The 19,944-nt window shown below is 44.9% G+C and overlaps 1 protein-coding gene across 1 annotated transcript in view; it reads left to right on the top strand.

Annotated features, from left to right (window-relative positions):
• The window catches only part of ICOS (inducible T cell costimulator), a 99,899-nt gene extending 80,200 nt beyond the window's left edge, over positions 1–19,699 (top strand). Inside the window, exons 3-5 of the mRNA XM_085648930.1 lie at positions 1,081–1,199; positions 2,916–3,008; positions 16,736–19,699. Coding sequence (XP_085505056.1) covers positions 1,081–1,199; positions 2,916–3,008; positions 16,736–16,780 — 257 coding nt within the window. The 3' untranslated portion in view covers positions 16,781–19,699. The remainder of the gene's footprint in view (positions 1–1,080; positions 1,200–2,915; positions 3,009–16,735) is intronic.
• Positions 19,700–19,944: the final 245 nt, after the last annotated feature.

Below are 19,944 nucleotides of genomic sequence, written 5' to 3'. Positions count from 1 at the left end.
AGGAGTCCTCAGAATTTTTAGTTAGCAACACTCTGTCAGAAGGTACAGATCCTAAGCTACCACCTGCTTTACTCATGTATACAAATTTGAATCAACAGAAAACCTTAAACAAAAGCAATATTAAAATAAATTACCAATATGATTGCTAAAACACATTATTACAGAGCTGCCGTTTTGGAAAATGGCTGAAGTGTTTGCTCTAAGGAGTTATTTTCAGTCTCTATAAGGCTACTTGACCCCCAAATCCTATGCTTTGACACTAAAATAAAGTATATAGGTCTCATGGTTCCTAAAATATTACATAATCACTGCAACACATCTGCCATTTTTAAAAATGTCATCCAGAAAAATTCAGCCCAGATTAGCAATGTCTAATCAAGCTAAATTTCTTCTCTAATGATATAAAAACACAAAGCTAAATGAAAATCTCTGGAGAACAATTTATTTGCAGATGTATATCAAGGGGACAGGACTACAATTATCATTCCTAAATTTCAGAGATACCGATTGTGCAGAAGCTTTGCCATTTTTAGCCAACCATTTTAGAATTCCCTCCTTTAACTATTTGATGTACTATTGATCAAAGCCTGTCTGTCAATCATTAATTTGTCTTTAGAGGAGTCTTTCAGCTCTCCAAGTTGGTACAGATTTGTTTTCTCAGCAGGGGCAATGAAACCAGAAGTCCTACATTGTAATGAATGCAGCACACATAGAAAGAGCAAAAAACGAGGACAAATGAAAGAATTTCTCCTTGTTGTGCCATATTAATGGCGTTTTTGGTGCTGCCTCAGATTTACAGATTATTATAAATCTTGAGCACTGTCAAAAAAACATGGTTTTTGCTGGGAACACCGACAACAATACCCATTGCACACCCCTTTCCTGCAGAAGACTGCATTGCAGAGGGCCATATTTTCAAGACTTTGTGAAGCCACGCAAAGTGACTTAGCTTGGTCTTGTGTAAATATGGGCTTGCATAGAACGCCACTGGTGCGTACAAAAAAGTGACGCTCTGGTGGCACTAGGGTTCTTGTAAATATGCCCCTGGGTTTAAACATTAGCTCTCTTTTCTCTTTTCAGACAAAGAGTTGCAGAGATGTGAATGTGGACCACTTCTGGCTATCTGGCCAGTAATAGGAGCAGCTGTGGTATTGCTGCTTTGTCTAGTTCTCATCATAGTTTTGTGCCTACGCATCAGGGTAAGTTATTTTGAATACTCCAAGAATAAAGATACTTTAAAGATATACGTGAATGTATGTAACAGTAGCACATTATTGTATAGCATGGAACACCTGCATGAGGCCACCTCAGATAGAAGCCATTTCCATGCCCCCATATGTTACTTTTTGGTTACCCCTGGTTTACCTCACCATGTACCTTTCCTTTACTCCAGACCCAATTCTCTAATGGAATATGTTCACTTCCTCCACTGTAGTTATTTCCTCCCGGTGTGTACATTTCTCACAATGTCTTCCATCACCAGCCTCTCATCATGTCCTTACAGAGTTTACTCATTGCACCTCCCTTCATACAATTCCTTATGTAGAACATATCAATAGTTGCAAAATGTTAATAGTTCTTTTCTGCACAGTCAATAGTATAGGCCAGTGCTTTCCAAACTGTGTGTCCCGACACAGTACTGTGTCACCTGAAAATGGTGGGTGTGTCGTGGGATGACATTGGTATTAATGGGCACTTAGCACATAACTGCTGCTAATTAAGAGGCATTCCTTTGAAAGGTTTGTTCTCACTATGCCTCATCTACTGCATAACGTCTCCCAGTAAATGGTCTTTTAAAGACCTGCGAAGTACTCGGGTGCGGCTGTGTGTGTGTGTGTGCCCGGGAAGCTTGGGTGAGGTGACAGAGGGTTACAGACAGAGGGAGACAGAGGGAGACAGAGGGAGAGATAGAGAGAGAGGGAGGGAGACAGAGGGAGGGAGACAGAAGGACGGAGACAGAGGGACGGAAACAGAGGGAGACAGAGAACGGGAGACAGAGGGCTATAGACGGAGGGAAACAGAGAGGGAGACAGTTAAAAAGAGAGAGGGAGACAGACAGAGTGAGTGAGACAGAGGGAGACAGAGGGAGACAGAGAGAGGGAGAGAGAGAGAGAGATAGAGAGAGAGAGGGACGGAGAAAGAGAGAGAGAGGGAGGGAGACAGACAGAGAGGGAGAGAGAGGGAGACAGAGAGAGAGAGAGAGAGAGAGAGAGAGAGAGAGAGAGAGAGAGAGAGAGAGAGAGAGAGAGAGAGAGAGAGAGATGTGTGTATGCTGGGTCTGGTGGATAAGTGGACAAAGGCATCCGCTGCAGGGGCCTGTGTTCCAACCTCATGGTCTCAAATTTGCTTGAAAATGCACCATTTGCCCACTTTTATTTCAAACTTTTCTTCCGGGGGGAGAAACCCCCCCCCCGAACCCTCTTAAGTGGATCGTGCTCGCTTGCTACGCTTGCTCGCTACACTGCCTTACTGTGTCCCAAAATGATGCATCTCCAAAAAGTGTGTCACCAACATGAAAAGTTTGGAAAGCTGTGGTATAGGCTATGTTTGTGGAGATGTTGCCTCTAGAACTGTTCGCAAAAGTGCAGATGAGGTCTCACCAGTTGGTTAAACAACAGTGACATAACGAGCACCGGAGCATTCCCCTGCCTCTTTATGTGGCCTAGTGGTGCTAGCAACATTTGGAACCATTTAGGTGATTGGATACGATTACTCCCAGATCTCCCTCTCATCTGTGATGACTTCCACAATCTTAGAAGACAGCTAATGGGAGGAGGAGGAGGAGGGATAACAAAGATTCAATGAGAGGGAGATTGGTAGGGTAAGGGGAGAGAGAAAGAGGAGAGGGCATAAGAAAGAGAGAGAAGAGAGCAAACAGTATAAGAAACCTAATTACTTTTTTGTCTTCTATACAGTTTAGAAAGCATACACCTGCCTCGCACGAGCCCGGTAGTGAATACATGGCCATGGCAGCTGTCAATGCTGCTAGAAACAGTCAATTCAAAGAGGTTTGTATGGAATAACTTGTTGAAACCTCACCTTCTAGTTTTTTAGTGTTTAAATGTTTTATCCACAATTCTAGCAATGTAGAACTAGATATAATATAGCCTTGAGTCTCCTGCAGGGTCATATTTAAGCAGTAAGCCCCATCATCATGTATACGTAAAGATGGGATACATAGGTAGCCTGATTTCAGTGGACGTAGCTTGCCTCAGGCTGAACAAAATATGCACCACAATAAATTAAAACAACCGAGAAGCACACTACCTCACAACATGCGTGTGCAGAGAATCAATTAGTTTTAAATAACATACCAAACCTTGTTCTTGAGGTGCTCTTGCTCAAGCCTTTCTCACATAACCGGCCATCAAAAAGTCCATGCAGTGTGTGCAGCAACGCCTATGATCTCATGTCTTCGCTCAGATAACATCATATTAGTTCGAAAGATTGTGAGATGCCCTTTCTATAGAACATTGCGAAACACGCCACAATTTTGGATGCCATTTGAGGGAGCCTACATCCCTAAGACTGCCATTTTGGGGGAGTGTGTAACATGTTTTGAGGACACAATTTTCAAGCCTCTGCCCTCTCCTAAAAAGCAATTGTGGAAAAGTCTACACTGCCATTCAAACAAAATGGGATATTCACACCCTAGCGTGTTGTGCTGAATGGCTTTGTTGTTGAGTGGTACATACAATGAATCTGACTTTTACAGTGGGTTAGAGAAGTTGCCATATGTCAGGTGTACATAAACATGTGTCTGAATTTCGCTTGTCCCTACCTCAATCATCTAGGAATTCTGGCCATGACACTGAAGAATTCTCGTTTACTTACTACATTCGAGAGATGCTAGGATCGGATCCCATACAGCTCTTACCTTCTAGCCCATGATGTAACACTTCCCCACAGAAGTCTAGGCATGTTACCTGTGAGAGGCCCCTCTAACTTCGCACAATCTGGAGGTCCCACAATGATGCCATGTTCCATTTAGGAAGTTGACAGTTGCTAGCCAGAGATAGAAAACGATTGCTAGAACCATTGCCTCAAGTTGCTACTTCTGAACAGGAGAGTGTTCGTTCTGGCAGTGTAAAGACACAGTGCTAGGTCTGTGGTGGGCTTCCTTCTAAAGGTACCTGTGGACTGCCTCCTGTGAGATCAATAAATCAGTTTCCAAGCTCATTCTACTCCTTATGTGCTATTCTAAAAGTTTGGCATACATTCCTTCACAACATCTAAGTTAGAATGAATCACATTCTGAAGATAAGTGCCAGAACTTGTTTTTCAACATGTAGCTTAGCCCTGGAAACTAATTATTAATCAAACCTTTATCATTTTGATGACAAGGTTGAAACACATGGATGAATGTTGTCCGAATCTTAGGCTGCTTTCCTTTTAGCACCTGGGAAAACCTGACTAAAGACATGCTTTTCACCAGGCACCTGAGCAAAAAAGGTTTAGCGTGTAAGGGGGACAGGTATGTTTTCCCCTACAGCTGCTGAAGAGGGGGTTACAGGCTAGATTAACATGCCCACCCATCAAATGTAGCACAAAGGTTATTTATTAAAAAAGCATATGTAGGAGGTTGGGTTACTGGTTGAGTGGAGTGAACCCCTACTCAAGGAGCAATCACAATTCTTGTTAGGGTGAAACACAAGCAAACCACAAATTAATATGTGCTCAACCCTGTTATAGCTTAGCACAAAAGCAGTCAGGCTTAACTTAGAGGTAATGTGTAAATATTTATATAGCATACAAACAGTAATATAGTGAAACACCACAAGAAAAATTGCCCACATATTTAGAAAAATAGTAAAATTGAATAAATGATTTCATAGCAAAATGACAAAAATCTAATTAGCAGAACTGGAGATATGCAATTTCAAAGGTTTTGTGAAAATCAAGTGCTAAGAAGAAAAAAGCACCAACAGCAGTATCTGATTGCAGTAGACTGGTCCAAGTCTCAAGTTTATGCTGACCAGGATGGAGCGTGGGCTGGATACAGGACTGAGTTCCATCTTCTGAAAAAGTACCTTGTGGGCCTGGCTATAGAGATGTGGAGTTCTTGTGTCAAGATGTGTGGGCAGGCAATAAGGGGCTGTCGACGAGGAGCTGCGATGTGAGGTTTGATGTCGAGATGCACCAAAATGCGTCGCACAGGGGCGGAGTTGATGACCACCAATGATGAGCTGAGACATGGTGTCCTTTGTAGTGTCAAGGAAGTCAGTGGGGCTTGAGGAGACTGTGGTGCATCAAAGCAGAGGACGATATGCTGTGCCAGTGTCTGCACTGACACCAAAGGAGCAGCCGGTGCGAGTGAGCGCTTGTGCTGAGATGTCTCGCCATCAAGGATGATATGCAGAGCTCTGGGGTGGAGTCGATGGCAGGCTCCATAGAGATGCGGGGAGATGCATCAATGTCGAAGAAGCCTGTTATGCCCCACAAGCAGGCTGAATTCAGCAGGGAAGCTTACAGCAGCAGATGAGTCCTGGTGCAGCAACAGCAGGCCTGAGGCCGCAAAGAAGTCCTTGGTCAGCAAGCAAGTCAGCTGGGGAGACGTCACAACTGGACAGTCCACAGGTCCAGAAGTGATCTGAAGAGTTGGGTCTTAGGGTCCATTATTTATAAGTGGTGGAATTTCCTTCATCCCTGCCCTGGCCACAGCTTGTCTGGGGGAATGAAAGACTTGTGTGAAACACTTTGTGGGTGTGCTGAGGCAGAGTCATTGTGATGTGCAAGTGTAGTAGGTGACAGCTCCACCCCCTCATCAAGTTAGAGATTGCCCAGCTTGCCAACACGTATTCCCTGTGTGGCTCACTGTCTGGCAGTAATACACAAAGACCAACTGCCAGCTACACCTACCATGTGACCCAGGGTACAGGCTGCAGGACCCAATTGTTTGGGACAAGAAAATGCCAATTTCCTACAAGTGGCATTTTCTGAATTGTGACTTAAAATACAACATTACCATTAAAGAGGGTTTTAAATTACAATTCTTTAGAGGCTGAACTCGACATCCCTACTGGCTCCCAGTTAAAAGTATTACTAAAAGTAATAATGTAACTCAATGTTATCATTTGGGAGAGGCAGACCTTGCAGTAATAACGAAGTTAAGAGTTTTTCACTACCAGGACAAGTAAAAGTTAAAATTACATGTCCAACTTTTTAATACATTGCACCCTGCACCCAATGGGGTGCTTAGAGCCTACCCTAGGGGTGGCTTTTATGTATTAAAAAATAGGTTTAGGCGTGGCAAAAGGTTTATTTTACTAGGTTGAAATGGCATCTTAAGACTGCACACACAGGCTACAATGGCAGACAATAGACATACCTAAAAGAGGTACTTACGTGGATGGCACAATCAGTGCTGAAGGCCCACTAGTTGTATATAATTTTCAGGATTATCAGGGCTTTGATACAGGTAGTACGAATTTTCTAAAGACTTACAGATACATGAAGCGGATCAATTAGGTGTAAGCCAATGTGGGTGTAAGTCAATGTTACCATGATTAAAGAAGAGAGTACAGGCACTTTAGCACTGGTTGGCAGTTATAAAGTGTACAGAGGCCTAATGGTCTAATGCTGATGAAAATGAAATCAGCAGAAACAGGAGGATTGAAGGCAAAAGCTGGAGGAAATCACCCAAGGATGTCAGGTCCAACAGCATGTTTGTATTGTAGCCTTGCTCTTCTCCTATTTGCAATGTCTATCTGCATTTGGCACTAACTTTCAAGAAAGGAATGTGTTGCATGCTTTGTGCATTCTTTGGAAGTTAACTGGACATAAATCTACTTATCAATGCCCAGACACAGCATGATACAAGCTTCACACTGATGCAATGACAAGACAAACATGTCTCCACAGAAGGTAACCATCTGAAATTATTTGCAGACCCACAGCTTTGCAGAAGGTCTTGTATACACATGTTTACACTACGAATAATATAAACACTGTGTACATCTCATCCTGACCCTTAAGGCTCACATTCACACAAGTACATTAACATTCTTAGCTTTTTCCATAACCTCATCCTAAGACATCTCCCTCCTCCCCGTAGTATCCTAGTCTGGTAGCACAATAGTCAGCGGGTTGTCATGAGTACATGCAAGCAGGTGTGAGTTCATTCCGGGCTGATTCTTTCCACAGTTCTTCTAAATACTGACCTTTGCCCAGTGTTCCTATCAGGGAGTCTGTCATGGATGTTTTCCAATGTCTTGAGCAGGTCCTACCCAATGTCAGTGAATTAAGGCAATAACACTACCTTGGAGCCTTGCAATACATGGGAGGAACTGCTAGTAAGTCATAGGTTGTACAATCACATTTGATTTCTTCAGTCCTAATCTAAAAGAATAGAGAACAGTAATCCTCTTGACATACATAGCAGATCATACAAGATCAGGTGCTTAACCTACTCCACAATAGAGTGAAATTTTGCTATCAGATGAATTAATGATGATGAGTATGAAGACATCTACATTGAGCATTAATTTGGTAGCAACAACAGAAAATTGGTTACTTCATTTCAGTAGTGAAAAGAGAGATCAGTATTCATACTAAATCATTTCGTGCATTTAATTTACATCATATAACTACAATGACTCCAAACCCTGTTGGGTCAATATAGGGCACCATTAGATTTTCAAATCACATAGTAAGGGATATAGTGGTGGCATGGCCTTGTTGGCAAAAACACAAATGCAGTCAGTGCAGGAGAGGATGTGGTGTAGGGGCCAGAACTGCTGACTTCCTGCTCAACATCCTGTGATTCTGGGCAAATCACTTAATCTCCTCATGCCTACAAAAGATGAATGTGTCCCTGGGTAATGGAACTGGTACTCATGTAAAGCACTCCAATACCTTCGGGTTGAATTTGCAGTATACAAAACTGCCCCAAAAACGTCCTGGGTCCACTGGGTGAAGTTAACCCAGCAGAAACCTGGATCCAGCAGAAACTGTCCTTATCATCACATCCAAAACATATTCCCTGTACTGCTCAATCGGTATAGTTCACAATCTGTATAACAGTGTACAAAGGCCATAAAAGCGAATCTAAACCTTTGCCCATTTCAATCATTAACTAATTAAATATTTGTAATGCAACATGCATAATAAATTTAATCTAGAACTCCACCTGTGTGTTTTATCAGTATTGTTCACCAAATCTAATAATTACAGCAGGTGTTGCTAGGTGTAAATAGATCTTTGTGGTCTATCCCCAGGAGTACCGAAATGATTTTAAAGCAACAACTTTGTTTTCATTGTGGTCAGTGAGCAACATGTTTGTTGAAGACCACAATCTCCCTCTAAATCAGTGTATTTGTAGAAAGTATGGAATGGGATGAGGACAATGGGACCAGGAGTAATGACTATTACCGGTAAGTAATAGGGTATTACCTCCCGGTGCCTTCAGTCCTCGTCCCATTCCTTACAAAATGGAGCATACCAAAGCCTGAAAACCACAAGAAAAAACCCAGGCAGGAGCGCACAACCCGCAACGCCCCAAACCAAATAACACACCCGAAACCCCCAAAACAAGTAGGAGATGACTAAGAAGAGCAAACAAGAAGCCAAACCACAGAGCCTCCACCCAAAGGGCCGACAACCCACATGGGGAACACGTCAGAACCACCCACAGAGGAGGGGAACCCAACAGCAAAGAACCAGAGACTGACCCTACAGAAGGACAGCGACGAGGCCACCCACAGAAGAAGACCCAAGGCAACCCGACACCGCAGGAAGTCAGGGACACACTAACAGGGACACAAGACGCCAGTCAAGGACAGAAAGGAAACAAAGCACAGAGATCCAAGCCCAATGGATACCCCCAGAAGGGATGACGCAACCAGGACTCCCCACAAAACAATCAGCAGAAGGGGTCCCAGAAGAAGCGGAAGTGCCCACAGGGCAGAAAAACCTAGAAGGGCACCTGACCCACGTGAAGGCTGCCAAGGTTAAGAACACAACACAATGCCCAGATCCAGCAGCAGAAAAGACAGAGAGTGACCCCCCGCAGAAAAGGGAAGAGCGCCCCACACCGCCGAAAAGAACCCACAATTCCCCCACCAGAAAACCGTGGGGACCCAATAGAGGCCCTACAGGCCCCATCCAAAGCAGGAGACAAAGGATCGACATGACCAACCACAGGACCAACCAAAACACATCGGGGGAGACCCCAAGCAGACGAGCCAAGAAAAAAAGGACAAGGCCCGCCGAAAGAGCCAAAGCACTAACCCAGAGAGCCAACCAAGAGCAGGCCCAGAAAGAGCAAACCAGGAAGAGAGGGACCAGCAACCAAGAGCAAGCCCACCCCCCCAACCTGGCAGCCCCGCCATCAGAGAGCACAGAGGACACCACCACAGAAACCCCACGAGGCAGACCAGGCCATGGGGCAGGAACGTCCAGCACCAACCACCAGTGGAGACACCGCACAACAGCCCAAAACCCCCAAACCCAGAGAAGGACCCAGGGCACAGGGAGAGGCCAACAGGCCCAACCGAGGCAACCACCCCGAAAGCAGGGAACTCTGAAACACAAACCTGGCACCCTGCCGAATAAAGGCAAGGGAGAGGCCAGAAGCACAACCCACCCCACCAAAACAAGGCCAACAGGACCCCGCCTAAGGTAAAGCAAGGGATGGATCAGACTAGGGCACAAACCAAGAGCGGGGGAAAACCCCAAGGCCAAAGAGAACAGGGGAACCCAAGGATAAAACAGAGCCAACAGGGAAGAAGCTGCCACAAACACATTCCACCAAGGGCGTCACCCCCAACCAAAAACCAGGGGGTCAAGCACAGGGGAGAAACACAGGATTGGGGAATGCCAAGGGCACCAAAGAAGAACCTGGAACACCCCCAACAGAACCAACAGCCAACCAACTGGCCGGCATGCCAAAGAAGGACATCAAGGAACCACCCCAGGCAAGACCCAAAAGCAGCGGCTGTAGTGCAAAAACAGGAGAGAAAAAATAGGGCAGCCCACAGCCCAACCGTGCAGGCAACCCCACATACAGCCCAGAAGACAGAACAACAGAAATGCCAGCAAGACATGAGGCCACCAACATGGTGCCCTCATGGGCCCAGAAAGAGGGCCACAGAGCAACTGCCACAACTCCTAAACTCCCAACCACCGAGGGCACATAGAAAGGTACAAGAACCAGCCACAGACAGTCCCCACAGGGAACTCAAAGTGGCAAAAATAGAGGGAGGGACCCAAGTAGCCCACACCTGCACGCCAATGCCAAGGCCCAGCCTGCCCCTGGCAGGTGCAGATGAGAGGCCAGAGGAAAGGGAAAGAAGGCCGGCACAGTCCCCAGCAACACCAGGCACAGGACCTCTGACCACCAAGGTGCCAAAACACCCAGAGAAAAGAAAACCACACAAGGACAAAGGCAGACACCGAAAGGCGACCTCCAAGGGACCAAGTCCCCCACGGATAGAGCAGGACGCAACCAGGCAGAAAAGTCACCACCAACCCTCTCGCAGAGGCAAATTAGGGGCCAGACACAGGGACAGCGAGGACAAGACAGACAGAGGCAAAGCCAAGGCCCCACCATCAGACCGTAAGACTCGAGGCAACACCGCAAGCCAAAGAGGGACGACGAGCCCGGAGAATCCAAAGGTGCATTATCCACAGAAGGGGGATGTACCGGAAGAGAGATAGGGTAGAAGCCGAACTCCAGCAGACCCCGCAAGCCTAGAGCCGCCAAAAAGATCCAGAAAATCAGGGACCAGAGACACCACAGGCCCAAAACCAGCCCCCGAACCAGAGCACACAGCCGGAAGAAAAAATACAGCCAGAAGGCATGCAGGAAAACCAAAGGACCAAGCCCAAACGACTAGCCCCAAGGGGAAAGAGACAGGACCAATCCAACACCTCAACTACTCCCGAAACTGGGCCATCAGCAACCAGGCACACCAGGGACATCCCGAACAAAACCCTGGGAAGCCACTGTCCCAGGGCCGAGGCAAGGTCAGGGCGGAGAAAAAACACAGCCCAGAAACGGGGAACAACAGGGCCGCCAAGCAAGAGCAAAAACGGAAAGCTGCAATGCGGCACACACCCCAGGGCAGGCAGACACCAGACCACACCAGCCGCCCAACCAACACCCCCACCAACCAGGCAGAAGCAAGAGGGGATAAACCATGGAACTGCAGAGGTGCACGTACGACCCACAACACCCAGTCCCAACCAGTGGCAACTGATCCAGCAGCAGAGAGGCAGAGGGCCCCCCCAAAAGCAGTTAAAGCACTCAAAAGAAACCAACGAGGGGAGAAGGAAACCGTAAAATGGGTCCCAGCAGCCAGCCCAAATGCAACCCACAACTCAGCACTGGGCAACAGGCAAACACCAACACCAGCAACCAGGCCTACCAGGGGCAACACCAGTGCAGCCCCCGAGCTGATAGCCAACCACGGACTGCTGCGGGAGACCAGCAAGAGGCAGCAGCGGCACAGCGCACCAGTGCCACTGGCAACACCAGCCCAGAGAGAGAGTACAATACCAAACCACAGTCCCCCCAGGCGAGAACAGAACCCAAGAAGCAGGTAGGCCGGGAACACCAAGGGCCCGACGCTGGATGCAAGAAACCTGACACACTCACAGAGGAGCAAGGAAAACCTGAAAGAAAGACCACCCGGGGAGGCAGACACCACACATCATCGTCAACTCCCACCAGCCAGCTCAGGCACAGACCATCTACTCAGTGCCGGGCAACAGGCTGAAAACACATACTCAAGCATCAGGGAGATGGTGGACCCCAAAGGCGAGAGCCAGAGAGCCAGAACAGGAGACAAAGTGACATGCGGTACTTACCCCCTGGGGCAGGCAGATACCACACCACCTGCCCCCACCAGCCAGTCCAGAAACCAACAACCAGAACCAGCACAGCGCCGGTCAGAAAGCCATCTAGAAACAATCCCTGAAAGAGAGAGAAACAACCGAGACCCAAACACAGACCAAGGAATAGCAATGCCGGGGTCCAAAAAGGCCAGTGAGCAGCCAACATCATCAGGAATTCCAGGCGGCCTCCCAGGGAAGGCACTAACCAGGCCCAGACCTGAGAGCAGATCAGAAGACATGCAAGAAGGGGAAAATGGCACCAGGCAGAACCAGGACTGGAAAAAACACTATGTGGTACTCACCCTGGGGCAGGCAGACACCATCAAACATCATTTGCTCCCACCATCCAGCCCATGCGCCTTCCAACAAAACACACCAGACAAACGTGAAAAGCCTGCATCCAGCAGTCCCAGGCAGTCTCACTTGTGTAAGCCTACAGCACCTGGTATTTCCAGGTGCTCTCCCATCCAGGAACCAAACAGGCATGGCGCTGCTCATCTTCTGAAATCAGACAAGAACAGGAGCTTGCAGGGACGACGTCTGCAGGTGGAAAAGGCAGGAATGCAGGCAAAAACCACACCTACCAGCCAGGAACTCCAGGGGTATCACCAAAACCGGCCTGCGTCACCCATAGAATCAGCAGCAGAACATCCTTCAGATCGGCCCAGCCACAGGAAGATGCGTCCTCCAACCTGGAACAGACCGGGAGTACAGGTTCCCCAGCCACAAAGGACCTGCTCCCAACAAACGCGGCTCCCGGCAAGCCCGACAGGACAGGAGACCACGCAGCAGGACGTCGAGGACAGCCCAGCAGCCTGATTATGACATCTAGAGAAGACAGCAGAAAGAAGCAGTAGTAGGTAGGTTCAACCAGCAACCACGTCCTATTCTGTGGGAATGCTGGGTAGGTACGGCTTATGTACTCTCAGTGGGAGGGGGTGGGGTTAGGTGTCCCAGCATTCTCCTGCTCTTTTTTGTGTTGTGGAAATGGCCATCTCCACTTTGTAAGGAATGGGACGAGGACTGAAGGGACATGGTAGTAATGGGCTTCTCTAATTGCTAGGTTGTTATAAAGGCTTGGAGAATGGTGTATATACCATGAAAAGGAGGCGCATTACAGATGTTCTGATAGAACTTCCACTCTGCTTTTTAGGAGAAGCTCTTAAAACTAATTAAACAAACTCAAAACATATGGACTCTTTTCCCACATGAGTTACAGGTTGAAGACCTTCATATGGAACAGGGATGCATGTCATTCCTAGGGACAACATGCCTGGCTTCCAGAAGTAAAGTGGGTAGGGGGTGTTGGAGGGTGGAGCCCGTTTAGGCTCTCTTCCACGTGCATAGCTAATGAGAGAAAGAGATAAGCATTTATCCACAGCGCCCTTCAAGCATACCTAATTGTTATTCTTAGTATTACTTGTATACTGCACTTTTGCACGTGTGTGGCTTAATAACCTTTGGACTTCTTGATTATTTGAAAGCTGGATCACGCATGCATTGTTGGAAGCAGTATAAGTGCATTCACATATATTGTGTATATGCACCAGTAGTAAGCATTTTAGGATTCAAGACATTGGACCTTAAAAAGAGATTACATATCTTCATGTTTGTGAATCTTCTAAAGCCTCTCTTTACTCTTGAAATAACTGCTATTTTGAGAACAGTGTCTGAGATCTAAGCATCTACTTTTCTGAAATCAAGCAAAAGAAGTTCATGACTCCGTTTACCATTTAAATATCTAAGATGTTTGTTTCCTTCTGCTGACAATCACCACTACAATCGCCCATTAAGTATGATTTTAACAGTATCAAGAAAAAATGTGTCACTTCTGTAAATGAATGAATTCAACAATCAACCTTAGAGAAGTAACCTATTAACTTTTGCAGAGTTTCAGGGCAGCCTTTGTGCGCCATGTGCAGTGATTTTAATGACATTATATACTGTTTGAAGTGTGTTGAACTTATTGGCTTACTAAATGATCTAAACAGTGAAAAAGTGTCTTTACTGAAATGTAGCATTACATATAAAAAGAGCTAAAGTCTTAATTACATTTTTGGTACTACCTTCAATCTTTTGTTCATATTTATTGGATTGTTTGTATTACTTAGTCATTAGGGAGAAGTGATTCATATTTTTTATATGAGCACAAATGAGATAATAGAGTAAGTACATATACATAGAAGCTGAATTTTTATTTTTATTATTTTACTTTTCAAGTAAACATTTTATGATTAGCTGTAGTATGATTTTATAAAGTTATATGGTTAATATTAACCTTGAAAAAAAAATTGTGATTAAATTAAGAAAATAACACTTCTTAACAGTTTGAGCTTGAAACGTTTGTGTTCCAAAATCTATAAACTATGCAGAATATGATGAAGCATTAGGGGAGCGAAGCAAATAAATATTTATACAGAAAATAAAGTGGCTTTTTCAAGTGGACTTGACTATGACCTATGACATCATGGTGCCGACTATGATGTCGATCGAAAGCCTCCGACATCTCCGATTGCAATTCCGACTGCCTATTGACAATGTAGGCAGTCAGAATTAAAATGGGCCGGTCATACCGGCTGGATTCCGACGGGCTTGAGGAGCCCGTCGGCCAGTCAGAGGCCCCATCGTAATCCCTGAGGATGGCATTTATGCTGTCAGGATTACATTGTTGGTTTCCAACAGGCTTTTCATGTCAGGCTTTCCGACATGGAAAGCCTGTCGGAAAGCGACTTTTAGGGGCCCCTAGAAGGGCTCCATTCCTTCACTGCCTCTGGTTGGGGGCTCTGTTAATCCCTGCACCGCATGGCAGGTACCTTAAGGTGCCTGCCACATAATGCAGGCGTGGGTGAAAGGGTAAATGGTTGGATGGATGAGTGAATGGATGGATGGATGGGTGAAAGAGTGGATGGATTAGTGAAAGGATGGATTGGGTGAAAGGGTGGATGAGTGAAATGAGTGAAATGATGGATGGAAGGATAGATGATGCATAGGTGTGGAAATGGTTGTAAAGCTTCGGATATGGTTGAGCATACAGATGGAAGGACAGAATGAATGGTGAAAGACTGAATGATGGATGAAAGAATTAATAGATGACATTTTGAGTGACACCCAACTGCTGCTTGAATGTTACACTAGTAATTGTAAATGTTTGCATGTTTTGTTTTAGGTGCTAGATTTTAGGGAGAGTCTCATAGTGCCATGAGCTGTGCTTGAGATGTACATTGTGTTTGTAGCAATAGAAAAGGTGTCAAAAATAAACTATGTAATAGTGTATTGACAGTGCATTCTCTAAGAAAGCTGCAGGGAAAAGCATCTTTGCGACTTCCGTCAGTTTGTGCGACTCTCTGCGAAGCCCCCATAAGCAAAGTCAGATTCCATATTTTAAGTTCCACTTGCTGAAACACCCATAATGCGTTTCCTATAGTGGGTTAATCACAGCAATCCTCCCTTTAATTCACCTATGCGTGCCGCTTTAGATTAGGCCTGGGTGGTAAATTCCGTTCTGCTCGCGGAATTTGCGGAATTTGGGCAATTGCGCATTCCGCGGAGAACGCAGAATTGCCAAAAATTCTGAGATACATGGCTTCGCAGAATTTTTTGCTTGTTCGCGCTTTCAAAATGCGTTTTCCCAAGATATTCCCCCGAGCATGCAAACAGCGTTCACGAACAGGAAAAAAGCATCGCGAACGGGTAGAACAAGCAATTCCATGTGTTCACGGAACTCTGCGTGCTCGTGGAGATTTTTTACAGTTTTGCGGAGTTTTGCGGAGTTTTGCGTAGCGCGACTACGCAAATTCCGCCCACCCCTACTTTAGATCTCGCAATGGCACTCAGATATGAGATGCTAGTAACAAAGTCTATCCGAGTAGATCTTCCTGTCCACATCTCTCACCAAACATGCCTGCTCAGGACCATGAGTTGTAAACAAAATATCAGACTGGACAACCCAGTGCAGTAACCGTATATGAATGAATAGATTATTATCATATGAAAGACCTGCACAGTTGCTCAAAGCTGCACACATACTGAAAAATCATGAAGTGCACGATTGTCTCGACCTAATATAAATCTTATTTTGACTTGTACTTAATTGAATGTCTATTTACGTACATTTACACTATCGTGCAACGTCATCTGATGTGTCTGTAAAACTTACCTTTTGCCCTGAAGTTTTGTCCTGAATTTTGACCTTCTGTCCTGAATTTTTGTCCTGAATTTTGACACTCTGGTCTGAATTTTTACACTTACCATCCTGAATTTGCACCCATGCCAGTTGGTCCCCCTAAGGCTGCTTAATTTGTTAAAGAGCGACAAGAATCTAGGTATGAGTGCACGTCTAAGAGTTAAATAAGTGTGGAAATATACCATTGTATGGCTTTATTAATTCTTCACATACAAAATAAATACGGATAAATGCCAATAAGATGATTCTTCCATTTTAAAAGCAGTTAATATCCTACATTCAAATGCAAGCAGACGGCCGATGGTGTCTGTATTCTTCTGATGGACAAAATCCTCTAGTAACATCCAGAGATAGTTCATGGTTTCCAGAGGAACCTTGACATGCTTTTCCTCAAATATCAAGTTCTAAGCTCCTTTAAATATTCTGTCCACCTTTTAATCACTCCTAATTCTTCAATGTGGAGGTCCTGTTAGTACAGACAGAACTGCAGACCAGGCAAATACCCAAGGCTTTGTCACATTATCCAAAATGGTAATACTCTGTAGGTACAGCGCGCAAATGCCACCTGTATATCATCATATGTATGCCAGCCTCTTCATGGCGAGGCATTGTATGAGGAGCAGAAACATTAAAACGCACAAACATATTTAAAACCTTGGAAATGTATCATTTCTGTTGAGAAAGCAAACTGCAATGACATCTAATTTTCTTTTTCAGAATGCGCGTTTCGAAAAAGTCACCAGAAGCAGTTCAGGGCAATGAAAGAGGTGCCCCAGGGACATGTGCCCACAACAAGCTCTAATCGCCCTTCAAATTGATCAGCCGTGCTCCAGACTGAGAAATCTTTTGGTTAATGCAAAGCAATTCAATTTACTGTAATTTTAGGCCTTTGCAACCGTATAAAAACCGTTTATTCTGGTTGAAATGTTTTCACTTGGAGTGCTAAAAAATGTGATAAATGTAACTTTTTTTCGACTACTTCTTAAAACAAAGGGGGCAATTCTAATTAATAATTATTATTGTATGTCCTTGATTTCTTGCATAGCGCACTCCATACCACTCTTCTGCTGTTTATACGCACTGTATATAGCATTTTGTAAGTGTTGTTTGCAAGAGCTAGATATAAAATCTTTACTGTTACTAACAGCACATTTTTACTATGCCCTATCCAATGGGGCTCAGTTGACCAATCCAAAGTGGACAGAAGGATGACTTAGTGACCCAGAGCTTTAAGTGGGATGAAAAAAACTGTGTGTGGGGGGGGGAGGGTCTCTCAAAAGGGCGTGGCCAATGTAATTAAGGGCGTGGCTTAAAACATGTATGCTAAAAATCTGTGCTGAGCATAGTGTGCCGTCCGACTTGTATTTTGGTGTTTCGGTCATTGCATCCATCTATATGATAGAACAAGTAACATCATACCTACAAGTCAGGACAATTGGCTTTGTCAATGGTTGTTAGTTGCATAAGATAAATAAACAGTAACAATGGCTTGTGTATAATATTGAAAAAGCTTCCACTTAAATCCCTGGTGACACCACGACAACGTTGCTGCTCCTGAGTTTCAAAAAGAGAAGGGGAAAAAAGAACTCTCTTTAAAGGGTTTCCTTCCCCTTACAACGCTCACCTGGCATGACGTAACTTCTCCACTAGTGAGAAGTGAGCAGTGTGAGCACGCGCACATCGATGTGCCTGCTGTCACTGCAGTCCGGAAAAAAATGTACCGCCTGTGCCAGGGCACAAGATCCCGATAGAGACCCGTTTCGAGGCCCCCTTTAAAAAACTGCCGGTGCTCAGCACCGGTGAGACACGACCCACTTAAAGCCCTGTCGTGACCTACAGATGACCACGTGTTCAGTGGCAAGCTTTCAGCTCACTGAGCCAGCCTCCCAGCATTAGCTGCGTGACTTCATATGCTACAAAAACATGTCTGTCTGGTACTTCCTCGAGTTCTCGAAGTAAGCGCTCAGCTATTATCAAACAGTCATTTAGTATCTCCCAGAAAGGAAGAAGCCTATAGTTAATCGAAATGAATTACGACTTCCATTTGTGATGTAAAATTTTAAAAACATTTGAGTCCATATTATTATGCTTCGCTCAGTTGTTCACAGATGTTTATTGTTACCCAACTCAGAAGGATGAAAGGCCTAGTGGACCCACCCTGATTTGAACCTGTGACTATGAGGTCAAACACAGGCTCCTGCAGTGGGCCCATTAGTCTAAGTCACCAGACTCGGCATTGAATTGCTTCCAATAAGTGACACGTTTTGCTCATAATTCTGTGCCACTGAGTTTTCACTAGGATTCCATCAGAATACCCTAAGCAAACATGTTGGAGGACCTCAGTATTAATTATAAGTGTGCCACATATTCTACCTTTTGGGTAGGTGAAAGATGAAGCATCTAAATTACTGTCAAAATGTGTTTCTGTCAATAGTAAAACCTGTGGAACTTTGGGACATCCAGCAGAGCTTGTAACCACTGGTTTTGCTGGTCTGGATTGTGCTTACTTGGTTTCTGTGTGTTATTTACAATGGGCATGAGGCTGCTTCAACTATCTTGAATGAGACAGTCAACCTTCCCTGCTTCTGACTTATCACTGCTGAGTAGGCGATAAAAAGTACCAACAAGGTTATTTGTAACATTTTTGCATCTGTAATGCCCAGGATTTGGAATGTTATATAGACTGATGTTTTGTAGTCACAAGCTTTATTCAGATCAAAGACACACACAGGGTGTAGTAATCGTTCAAGAATTTATGGGAAAATTAAGGATGCACAAATGATGAAATACATTTCTGTGAAAGCCATTACAAAAAACTATTGGGAAAAAGACATTTTAAATTAAATTAACAAGTTACCCGCAGGCTACGGAGTTTTGGGGAGTCCTGCAGACTCATTCAGACTTGCCCTCCCAGGTGGTGGTGCTTCTGATAGGTCACCCGCGAGAGGTTAAATTCTAACATATGCACTCACGACAGGAGGATAACCGCCCAGTTGATATCCTGGTTCGTGTTAATGATTTTCAGCTTAAGGAATAAATCCTACATAAAGCAAGAGACCTCCCCCATTTCATCCTAGCGGGTAGACTAATATTGGCACATTGTTGGAAACAGCCGTCTCCTCCACAGTTGGGCCAGTGGTGGACAAAGATCTGGAATATTTATGCATTGGAAAAACTAGCAGCGTTATTGTTAACAAAATATCCAAATCTGTATGGGCACTGTTCAGAACCTACATAAAAAGGCAAGTTGGAAGATGGCGAATGGTACAACATGTGCCCAGCCCGATAAGGAAGAGTTGTTGCCAGCCCATGTCTAGCACATCAGATTAAAGTGCCTCCGATGTGGTCAATGAACCGGAGAATGATTAATATCATGGGGCTTATAACTTGTTGGACTTCCACACTTGTGGAAGGGGTTTGCCAGACACCTAAGATGTATAGTGATGTCAATGTACTTGGTCTGCGATTGTGATTTGCCCACCTTATCCCTATCCCTCCGCCTCTGCCCTCAGATGCTCTCCTGCGGATTTGCCTTACTCTGACACTCACTGCCCACAAGAGTCTGGTTTTTGATTTCTAGATTGAATATTATGTTGGTGTCTGTTATGTTTCTGTATCTTTTATTAATGTTTTGATGTTATGCTTTATATAAAAAAAATTAAATAAAGTGTGGAAAAAAAACCAATTCTGAAGAAGCTACTATATAGTCTATTAGAAGGAGTATATACATACAAGCCACACCGGGCATGGTGCTTTCTCGGTGCAAGACCCAACTGTTCCACACCCTGTTGAATCCAAATCCCTTTTTTTCCTTGGTTCCCCAAGAGGCCAAGATTGGGACAGTGGGACATAGTAGTGTGCCTGCGGTAAGGGGCACAAGTGTGTCTGACCCTTTCTGCAGCCTCTGTTAGAAGAGGAGAAGTAGG

This window comes from Triturus cristatus, chromosome 3_2 (assembly GCF_964204655.1).
Source record: "Triturus cristatus chromosome 3_2, aTriCri1.1, whole genome shotgun sequence".
Lineage (NCBI taxonomy): Eukaryota > Metazoa > Chordata > Amphibia > Caudata > Salamandridae > Triturus > Triturus cristatus.
The sequence above is the reverse complement of the archived record's forward strand: the minus strand, read 5'-3'. Positions and strand labels throughout refer to the sequence as shown.